This window comes from Notolepis coatsorum, assembly GCF_963971535.1.
Source record: "Notolepis coatsorum genome assembly, chromosome: 6".
Classification (NCBI taxonomy): Eukaryota; Metazoa; Chordata; class Actinopteri; order Aulopiformes; family Paralepididae; genus Notolepis; species Notolepis coatsorum.
Window position 1 is genome coordinate 185,925,930 of NC_140170.1, and position 11,333 is coordinate 185,937,262.

At 42.0% G+C, this 11,333-nt stretch overlaps 1 protein-coding gene across 1 annotated transcript in view; it reads left to right on the top strand.

Annotated features, from left to right (window-relative positions):
- The window catches only part of LOC311230242 (uncharacterized protein), a 42,369-nt gene extending 32,501 nt beyond the window's left edge, over positions 1 to 9,868 (top strand). Inside the window, exons 2-3 of the mRNA XM_084316455.1 lie at positions 6,799 to 6,928; positions 7,778 to 9,868. Coding sequence (XP_084172581.1) covers positions 6,799 to 6,928; positions 7,778 to 9,294 — 1,647 coding nt within the window. The 3' untranslated portion in view covers positions 9,295 to 9,868. The remainder of the gene's footprint in view (positions 1 to 6,798; positions 6,929 to 7,777) is intronic.
- Positions 9,869 to 11,333: the final 1,465 nt, after the last annotated feature.

Sequence of the window (11,333 nt, forward strand, 5' to 3'; positions counted from 1 at the left end):
GGAAGTGGGGCCGGAAGTGCTTGGTGTCCCCCCTATTCCGTCCGCCACTCGCGATCGCTCCCGGGACTCCATCTTGACACACTGGATAATCGATCGGTTGCCATAACTCAATAAACAACGTTATTTGGACGTATATAGCATTATACAACCCGGAAATGGTTAGTCTAGATCAGGGGTAGCAGGGCTCTACAGTGCGACCATATTGCTCGCATATGCCCCTAAAAATATGTGCGTGCGAACATGCAAAATCAAGTACTCGCACGGTGTGCGAGTGGGCCGGCGAGTGCAGAGTACAGCCTCATTCGTCCTTTTTTTTCTCCGCTGCGAGAATCATTAAAAAACTACAAGTCCCACAGTTCACAGCCGCATAAACGTTCCAATCACAGTAGAGTTTCCTGTGGTCACGCGACTGGAAACCGAAAGTAACGATCAGCGTCACTGTCTGAGTCAGACAATACAGCCATGTCGAAGCCCATTCATTTTTATTTTGTGCGAAAGATACCGGAGAATGAGAAGTCAGGCGAGGCAGCTCATGTTACAGAGGTGATGGTTAACGTTAACCAAGATACTGACGCTAGCCAGCATGCTAGCGGAGTTGACCAAGCTAGCGAGGCTACACCCACTGTAGCACCCAATGTAGCCACTGTAGCTAGCGAAGCTACACCCACTGGAGCCGGAGGGAAGACCTACAAATTTAACGTGAATTGGCTAAACATTTCCTCATGGCTAGAGTTCGAAAACAATGTCATGTTTTGTAAATATTGCAAAGTAGGATCGATGCATTGCGATGCATTGTTACACCCCTACAACTGGCCCACTGTGTATGTGTGTACAGCTAACTTGGCTAGCGTTATGAACCGCAGAGGTGGGCAATGGGTCCAGCTGTAGTGCCGGACGGCCAGAGTGCAAGCGGTGTGGCAATAGGGTCTAGCTGCAGCGCCGGACGGCCAGAGTGCAACGGTGTGACGTCGTAATTGGCAGAATCGACTGTCAATCAAAGTCTACCTGACACGCAAACTACTGTACTGGAGGTGTACAGTATTTCAATAGGCAACCCTGAAAGGATTATTTTTCTAAAAGAGCAACACTAGCTCCCCCCTCTACTGATGGCCCTGGTTGTAAAGCCAGTGTCTCCTTTTTGTTCAATGTCACTGCCTTTCTTATTAGGCCTAGTTGTTGGCTACAACTTTGCCATAGTAGGCATTAATCACTTAATTAATAGTTCAAATGTCTGTGTCCCATTCCCGTTTGCACACGCAGATGATACACACACACGCACACAGTGGGCCAGTGACTTTGGTGGTATGTGCTATTGCACAGATGTGTCCCGTTCCCGTTTGCACATGCACGCACAGTACAAATATACATTTATTTTTGGAAAAAAGAATTAACTCTGTTACTTGACATATTTTCACTGTGCTCCTAAATATTTTTGGGTGCTCCTAAATTTCTTTGTGTGCTCCTAAATTTTTTCATTTAGGAGCACCTGTGCCCCTAGTGAAAAAGGTTAGCGTAGAGCCCTGGGTAGGCAACCCTAGGCACGCGTGCCTGCATAGGGGGCATTTTCATTGGCACAGGGGGCAGCATTAAAAAAAATCTAAAAAAATAAAAGAAATTATACCTTTTTATTTTTTTTGCTTTGAAATATTATAGTGAAATATTTTGCACTGTTGTCGCATTTATCTTGTTGAAATCCTCCCACAGGTTCTTTTTTTTAAGTCGAGTATATCAAGGAGGCTTTTCTCTGTAGCTCAGATGTTTTGTTTGAAGGCTTGCCAAACAAAGAGACAATCAAATCAAGGATAAAAGATATCCCCATGTCAGCTTGAAGTGTTGAGCGACGCATCAACGAAATGTCAGAAAATATCAGAACAGCAAACAGCTGGATTAAAAGATGCTCCGGTGAGCAGCTTAAAGTGACCAACTACAGCCCCCAGATAACGGAGCTCAGTAAAGCAAAACTGTTTGTCTGCATTGCACCCCCGCCCCAACTCAGATTTAGGGTTGATACAACCATCATAATAATATTGTTAATAATAACAATAACAATAATGATGTAATAATGTAAAAATTATCATTAAAAATACCTGATTATGAGAAATGTTTTTTATGATGCATGGAATATTGTTGAGGCACACTAGTTATGACTATATTTCAAACAGGCACTTCATGTCAAAAAGGTTGCTGACCCCTGGTCTAGATCAACATCCCATAATAGCGATCTTTTTGCTCCAGTATCATCCCCCATCGCTACGAGGAAGCTGCGGTGAGTTTCAGCGTTTTTGATTATTATTATCCATACAAACAGCTATGATCAATATATCACCCATAATACATGATTCATTTAACGTCGGTCATTGCATTATAAACGACCCCCCCCCCCCCCTCCGGTCACCAGCAGATGATGAGTCATGACGTTTAGGACCTTGTACAATTGACATTTTTAATCTGACGTCAATCGCTAGCAACTGCATTTGATGATGTAATATATGCATAAATGGCTATATCTCACGTTCTAGGAATTACTGCAGAAAACGATAAAAACATATTTATACTCTAGACAGTATTTTTATATGAATGTGTGAATGAAAAAGTAAAACGTTCCTACACCCTGAACAATAGCTAATTGATGTTGAATGGGCCATAGTAATGTCAATTTAGCAATACAATTTAAAAAGTTGTAGCCCTGCAAAGTAGGTGAACATCTCCATAGACAAATAGAGCTGGCAGTGATCAAACATTGATGGATATAAGCGTGGCAGAGAAAGGGTTAAAAAAAAAATATATATATAATATATATATTAGTGCTGTCAGGCGATTAAAAAAATGTATCTAATTAATTACAGGATTTGTAATTAATTAATCGCATTTTAATCTCATAACTATGTGTCCGGATGGCAGAATTCAGTACTGTATCTACAAAACCTTCTGTTTAATCATCTTCCATCTATTAATTTGCTTAGATTTTTCAGGTCTGGTCAATTTGAGCATAGTGTTATTCACAGTAAAAGATAAAAAAAAAAATTATTGATATTCTCATTTGGTTCATTACAATTTACTCAAAATAAAATTTTCATTCAATCAATCACCGCGCAGATTGATTGAATGAAAATGTTATTAACAGATTGCAGAATGGGTACAATACAGTACGGCACACAATTGTTAAGGGGATGCAGACCAGAGAAAGACTTTCGTCTTGTTTACATCAGGGTCCCCCATTTTTAATTCATAATGAATTGTAAGTAAGGGTGCAACTTGCACCGTGCAATCCATTCTTTGTGGATCTAGCCCACAGTATTTCTGACACTGGGAATACATTCCCTGAGATTCATAGATGTCCTTAGAATCAGATACAAAGAACATGCAAATGGGCCATATTAAAAAAAAACATCTGTAAATGTGTATTCTACATTCTTATCGAATGAATGAGATGCAAAAAAAAAATTATAAAAAAAAAAGAAGTTTTGTAATTAATTGAGTTAATTTTCATAACGCGATAATTTGCTGTGTAATTAATTAATCTAATTAACGCGATAAACTGACAGCCCTAATATATATATAAAAAACGTATTCTTTTTTTTGCCACTAATATCGGTATCGGTATCGGCCGATTGTGTTAGTTGAACAATCGGTATCGGTATCGGCGGCAAATTTTCATATCGGTGCACCCCTACCTATTATGGAACAGTAACTTGTGCATATAACGCATGGCACAGACACAGGAGCCCTGCGAAGCCTGCATACAGTAAACGAACTTGATTGTTAACACATTGGGCGCCATGCACTATACCCATCAATATGCCCTCTCTGCCACCACTAAAAAAAAATGAAATATTGATCCCAAACACGTGTTACGCCGTTGTTGGTGTACAACGCATGGCGGGCAATAACGACTTACGCCGTTTATGGCGTCTAATGTGTTAATCTAACTGTTGTCCTTGTATCTTTACGCTTATGAAAACATTAAATAATATGTATAGGCTATAGGCCCTCGTTTGGCCATAAATAATAGCCTATTCTCAAATGGCTATCCGCTGTGGGCTATCTCCTCGCTGACGGACCAGTAGCCTTTATCATATCATTCATGTCTCCAAGGAATCGTGGGGCTCTGGGGAAGAAAGGTTGGCCTATATCCTTTATAATGTTATAGGCTATTTTATTTACAGTAGTTTATTTATGATTTGTTTCCATAGCCGGTCTCAGACAGTTATGCATGTGGCTGAGACGGATCGGGATTAGAAGCTGCTAGAAAACGGCTTCTCGGCTACGAATTAAAGCCACGATTGAAAATAATGTACTTCCTTTCTTGACAATAGCCTATCTATAACAATAATACGAGAGCATACAAGAACAATGAATCTCACTGCCATGTAGCCTACACCATGTGTATGTGATCAATAAAAACTCGAACTTGAATTCCATAACGTCTGTGCGGGAGCGCACAAATAGACTGTGTTGTCACAATGTAAATAAAAACGTGCACTGAAAAGTTACAGTATGTAGATGGTTGATTATTTGTATGACAGTCAGTAATCAGTTTGATACGTAAAAGCAAACTGGCAATAAAAAAGATGTTCAAAATAATAGTTCCCTTAAAACACTAACGCTATTAAATAAAAAATATACAGTGGAGTTTTCTTTTGAACCCTGAATATCTTGCATGGGTAGATTTACATAAAACTGCTCTATGAGCTCTTGTCTGTATTGCTGTGGCGTTTTGGAGGTGGCTGTTCCACGTCTGACATGCGTCAGGTCTTGGGGGTTCCAGCAGCGGGATGCCATTTCTGATGGCCAGATTATGGAGCACACTGCAAGCCATGACGATGTGGCAAACCTTTTCAGGCGGTACACTGCAGCGTGCCCCCTGTGCTAGACAGGCAGAGCCTCAGCAGGCAAATTGCACGCTCCACGGTGACTCTTGTGCGCGAGTGTGCCCGGTTGTAGATGCGCTCCTGTTGGGGTTGATCAGAGGAGTCATCAGCCATGGCTTTAGTAGATAGCCCCCATCCCCTGCATTTAAGTGATATTTTAATTACAGATACCCCAGTAATAACATTACAATTTAATGCGTTCCTCCCGGCCACCGGCAATGACTTATCAGCCAAATGCAACGATAAATAAATAAGATGCATTCATTTGGAAAGACCTATTCCAAATGCTATTTATAGGGTTTGACAATAATTACACTAATGTCGCTATTTTACAATGAACTATAATGAATTTTGGGTCGTGTGCGGAATGCACAAAAGCTTATTTCCGCGTTGCAGTCTTCATATTCTACCGCTGGGCGCCAGGTACGCATGGTCATGGTAGATATACGCACAATGTCAAGCACACGTTCAAATTGATAAGTCCCACACTTTGCTTAGAAATTATCGTACGCATGGTTTACGCACATATCTGTGCGTACGCACCATTGATAAATGAGGGCACAGGGCTCTAAAAGACGAAGTAGCCGACAGCATCCATTGTCTTCAACGAGGGAAAAGGGCTGGTCGTCAAGTGCCATCATTTCTGTGATCAAGTTAGAGATCGCTTGAGCCCTTGGGTCATTTCTGTCAAACTTCTTTAATTTTGCAAACGCCTCGTCAATAGGTACAAGCCCCGCCGGTTCCTTTGCAGCTGGCTTTGGATTCGCAGCAGCTTTAGCTGCTCGCGCGTCGTCGTAGGCTTTTAACACACCATCGTAGCGGTGGTGATGTTGCAGGCGACTTATTATGTTGGATGTGTTATAGCTTGTTGCCCTTTTCCCTTGTGGAACTTCTGCATTGCATTTGTTACAAATAGCAAGCAAACTGTTTTCCTCTGAAACTTTGAAAAAGTCCCACACTACTGACGCCATGTTTGTTTCCTATCCGTGCTGCTTCTGAAAGTTACGTGACTACGTCACAGCCAGGCATGAGAAAGGGAGCCCTGGATTTGTGAAAAACTCCCTCTTCCTAAACCACACGCTATCAGTCGTACCACAGTACTGGCAAAACGGGAGGAGCCTACAGTAAAAACAAACGCCCTTCATCCCAATCCACCCACACGGAATTTTTTTAACCAAAAAAAATATTATATATTATCGGAGATATCAATAATTTTATCTGGTTTATCGGGATGACGTCATAATTGCTGATATTGGCCCGATAATTATCGACCCGATAATTATCGTGCATCCCTAGTTATTATTAGCCGCGGCAGCCTCAGATATTAGCCCTTCATTAGCAAAATCCAGAACTAACGTTAGCTTAGCAGTGTTTCTCATCTGTTTATCTGACATACATTATCCTAGTTTAGCTTGGTTTAGGAGTCCATGGTAAAGTTGTATTATTTACAGTTTACCAAACAATTATTTTTCAATCTTCTGTAGATGGCCACGATATTGCATTTAGTTGTATTTTCATTTAATTTAGTGTACTTTCTGACAAGGACGTGGTCTTAGTTTTTCCAATGCTATCCTGGAAACACCACTTGGAAGACAAAAACAACAGCTGCCTGCATCAATAACCAATCAGATGTTTTGGCCATCAAATTAAATGCAATATCATAGGCTTATATTCATAGATCAGAACTATAGCAGTGCATCTGTCTATATATACACCCATGTGTTTTTCAGTTTTTATGAAAATCTTCCTGTCAGGATTTTCCTTCTTTTCCAATTTGTTAGCCTAGGAAAATAGAGCTAAGAGTTAAGTGGATGGTTCTTGCTTGGCTTTCTGTGTTCCTGATTAATTTCAACTGAAAAGTTAGACCTTTTGTTTGTTAGGATGAATGTACAATGTACTGATATTTCTTTCCTTACTTTCCCCCAAGACTGGTCTGAATATGACCACCCCTAGCCGCTCACACCTTGGTTGGAGAGAACTGTCTGTCTGTTTGGTGGACTGCATGAAACCGCCACAGCTGGACCAGGAGCAGAGCTGTTTGGACTGCATGGAAACAAGTATGGAAATGTTGACTTTAATCTGTAAACATTATGACTTTATAAGTGTTGACTTTAACCTCTTAACACATTCAGGGCCGTCTAATCTCCGGGGCCATTTTGATAGTATTTACTGAGGATGTTGATATTTAAACATTAAAAAAGTTGTTGTTAGATTGTGTGTTCTGAAGTTTAGTCTTCAGAGACAGAGAGTAAATTACAGAAAAAAGGTACCGTTGGGTACCGGTATCAATTCCCAGGTAAAAAGACAAATGTTTTGGGCTGCTTTACATTTTTATTTTTTTAATCGCAAATTGAATCTGTCAGAAAAATCGCAATTAGATTAGTTCCCAAAATCGTGCAGCCCTAATCCTCAGTGGACCGGTTCTGACGGTACGCAAACTGCAGAGGGTCCAGTGTGTCTGGGATGGTCTCCTTGTTGTGCGACATGACTATGGTCTTGAAGCAGGTGGGCACAATAGCTTGTGCGAGTGACAAGTTGTAAATGTCAGCAAGTACGTCAGCCAGCTCTGAGGAACAGACCCTGAGGGCACGGCCGGGGATGTTGTCTGGGCCGGCTGCCTTCCGTGGGTTTGTTCTGCTCAGAACCGTACGTACCTCTGCCGTTGTCACAGTGAGTGGTGAGTCCTGCGTGCGCTCCGTGGTCAGAACCCCTCTCTGTTGGTTGGTGTTGGTGACTTCAAAGTGGGCGTTGAGTCTAGAACTGTAGACGACTCTGGACTACACTGTGTTCTTAAACTATAAAACCCAGCTACATACCATTATAAACCTCTTACATGGAAATTAAGCTGAATAAAATCACCAAATCTCCTTACTCTGACACTCTTCTCCATCACTATCTCCATCCAGATAGCCATCCTGTCAGGCCTGGGACGAAACCAAGAGGCTTGGATGGAAGAAAAGGTCTCTGCTGTGACCAGTGTGGAAAAAACTTCAGTTCAAAGAGGAATCTCAATAAACACCAGCGCATTCACACAGGAAAGAAACTCTACTCCTGTGACCAGTGTGGGAAGAGCTTTCGTAAACCATGTGATCTGAAAACGCACCAGATGATTCACACAGGAAAGAAGCCCTACTCCTGTGACCAGTGTGAGAAGAGCTTTAGTCGACTGTCTCATCTGAAAACACACCAGATGATTCACACAGGAGAGAAGCCCTACTCCTGTGACCAGTGTGAGAAGAGCTTTAGTCGACTGGATAGTCTGAAAACACACCAGATGATTCACACAGGAGAGAAGCCCTACTTCTGTGACCAGTGTGAGAAGAGCTTTAGTCAACTGTCTCAACTGAAAACACACCAGATGATTCACACAGGAGATAAGCCCTACTCCTGTGACCAGTGTGAGAAGAGCTTTAGTCGACTGTCTCATCTGAAAACACACCAGATGATTCACACAGGAGAGAAGCCCTACTCCTGTGACCAGTGTGAGAAGAGCTTTAGTCAACTGTGTGATCTGAAAAGACACCAGATAATTCACACAGGACAGAAGCTCTACGTCTGTGACCAGTGTGGGAAGAGCTTTAGTCTTCAACATCATCTGAAATCACACCAGATAATTCACACAGGGAAGAAGCCCTACTCCTGTGACCAGTGTGAGAAGAGCTTTAGTCAACTGTCTGATGTGAAAAGACACCAGATGATTCACACAGGAAAGAAGCCCTACTCCTGTGACCAGTGTGAGAAGAGCTTTAGTCGACTGTCTCATCTGAAAACACACCAGATGATTCACACAGGAAAGAAGCCCTACTCCTGTGACCACTGTGAGAAGAGCTTTAGTCGACTGTCTGATCTGAAAAGACACCAGATCATTCACACAGGACAGAAGCCCTACTCCTGTGACCAGTGTGAGAAGAGCTTTAGTCAACTGTCTGATCTGAAAAGACACCAGATAATTCACACAGGACAGAAGCCCTACTCCTGTGACCAGTGTGAGACTAGCTTTAGTCGAATGGATCATCTGAAAACGCACCAGATGGTTCACACAGGAAAGAAGCCCTACTCCTGTGACCAGTGTGAGACTAGCTTTAGTCAACTGTCTGATCTGAAAAGACACCAGATAATTCACACAGGACAGAAGCCCTACTCCTGTGACCAGTGTGAGACTAGCTTTAGTCGACTGGATCATCTGAAATCACACCAGATAATTCACACAGGAGAGAAGCCACATCATTGTGGTCTGTGTGATAAGAGCTTTAGTCTTCAACATACTCTAAAAAGACACCAGATAATTCACACAGGAGAGAAGCCACATTATTGTGGTGTGTGTGATAAGAGATTCAGAACATTAGCATATTTGAGTAAACATGAGCAAATTCACTTGGGAGAGGAGATTCAGGGAAATGTCAATTCACCTGCACATTCCTAGGAGATAACCCCTACTGCTGTGACCAATATTAGAAGAGTTACACTCATAATGATGCTCCTGAAATTATATCAACGTCATTCACACAGGAGAGAAACTATACCACTGTGGGGAAAACTTCACATGAAAAATAGGTACCATTTTAACTAATGTGCCAGGAATTTAAAACCATCCAAACTGATAAAACACTCAGGGAAGAAGGTCTACTATTGTGACCACTGGAAAACACTTCAGTACGCCATTACAGCTATCAGTCCATCAACAATCATAACAATATAGTGGTAGTAATATTTGGCCGTTCTTTTGAAATGAAAAACTACTACCAAGAGCTTTTGACCTGCACAGAAGCCTCTGAGAGAGAAGCAGTACTAGCATAGACACGGTTTTCATTGACAACAACAGTTGTGTTTCTGTTGCTCTGAGTGAGACAGACGGTGTGGATGTTCCTGGGACAAGAGGTATAAGAGTGAACTCACAAGGCGGTCAGGTGGCGTAGCGGAGATTGCGCTCGTCACCAATGCAAGAGGCTGCGGTCTCGACTCCCGGAGTCAGCATTGCTTGGGGCTTGCGCTGATCGCTATACTAACCCGTTTGGCTGAGTTAGGGGGAGGGCAAGTCATGGGTGGGAATCTGGCGTTGTGGACAGCGACGTCTACAGGTCAGGTCTGGGCGCTTGCTCAGCGGAGGCAGGACTTGATGAAGGCAGCGTGACCTCCCATGCGTTACACTTCACCAATGAGAGTCCTCGCTGCCAGGTGAAAAAAGAGTCACTGGCTGTCGCTGCACGTATCGGAGGAAGCGTGCAGATGACTTCAGGATTCCCTTGTACCGACCAGTGGGAGAACATGTGCACGACAAACAGGTAGGGGAGGGCGGGAATTGGCACAACGACTGAATTGGGACGGGGAGAAAACAGAGAAAAATCGGAGAAAGAGGGGATAAAAAAAATAAGAGTGAACACACATTTACATCTCTTTTTCGAGCAAGACCTGGCCAAAATGCCACCAAAACAAAAACAAACATACAATACACAAACACAGACAGAGACATAAAAGGCAAAGTGGGGCAAGGGGATACATTTGAGCTGCAGCAAACAATATTGAATGGGATTGGGGGAGATTGGAGGGTAAACAGGTAGAAAGAGGAGGGACGGTGAGGCTTTGCAGGAGGTTGCTGGGGAGAGAAGGTCAAGTTAATAAATATAAAATATAACACCTCATTGTTCTGGTGTTTTAAATACTGGGATCATAGGAACTTTCTGACCTCAGTATGGGGTGACCAGCCAAAAGCCAAGATGGTTAACAAACACTTTGTACACACTGGAGGGGGAAACTGCTTCTCGTATGGATTTTTATATTTTAATGTGGATACTAGTGATTTTCTTTTTATCTAATGTCACACACATTGTCAACATTCCTAGTACTACACAAGAAGAAATTTTTATTTTAGAGTAATGTTCCATCTATTGTCTTCATTGGTATTCTTTTAAAGGAATGTATGTTCCTTTTATATGAATTTATCATATTTAGTGGTTTTTCTATCAAAACGGTTGGAATCAATTCACTTTAAATTCAATCAATTAAAAATCAAAACAAGTTGTTTACTTTATGATAGAACATCCATTCACATTTACTTGTCATTAGGTTGGATAGCAAAACCTTTTCATGGTGAAACTTGTACAATATTTGAAATAAAATCTACACCTTGAATTAAAAAGTGAATTGATCCAAACTGAAACATTCTCAATAGAATGTATGATATGCTAATAATATTGGCTCGGGATGTAGAGCAGTCGTCTGTTAATCCGGAGGTTCCAGGTTCGATTCCCGCTCCTCCCGGGCAGCGTGACGAAATGTCCTTGAGCAAGACACTTAACCCCTAATTGCTCCCGATGAGCAGGTTGGCACCTTGCATGGTCGCCTCCGCCATCGGTGTGTGAATGTGAGTGAATGGGTAAAAATGTGAGGAACAAATTGTAAAGCGATTTGGATAAAAGCGCTGTATAAATACAACCATTTACCATTGACCATTTAATATGGATG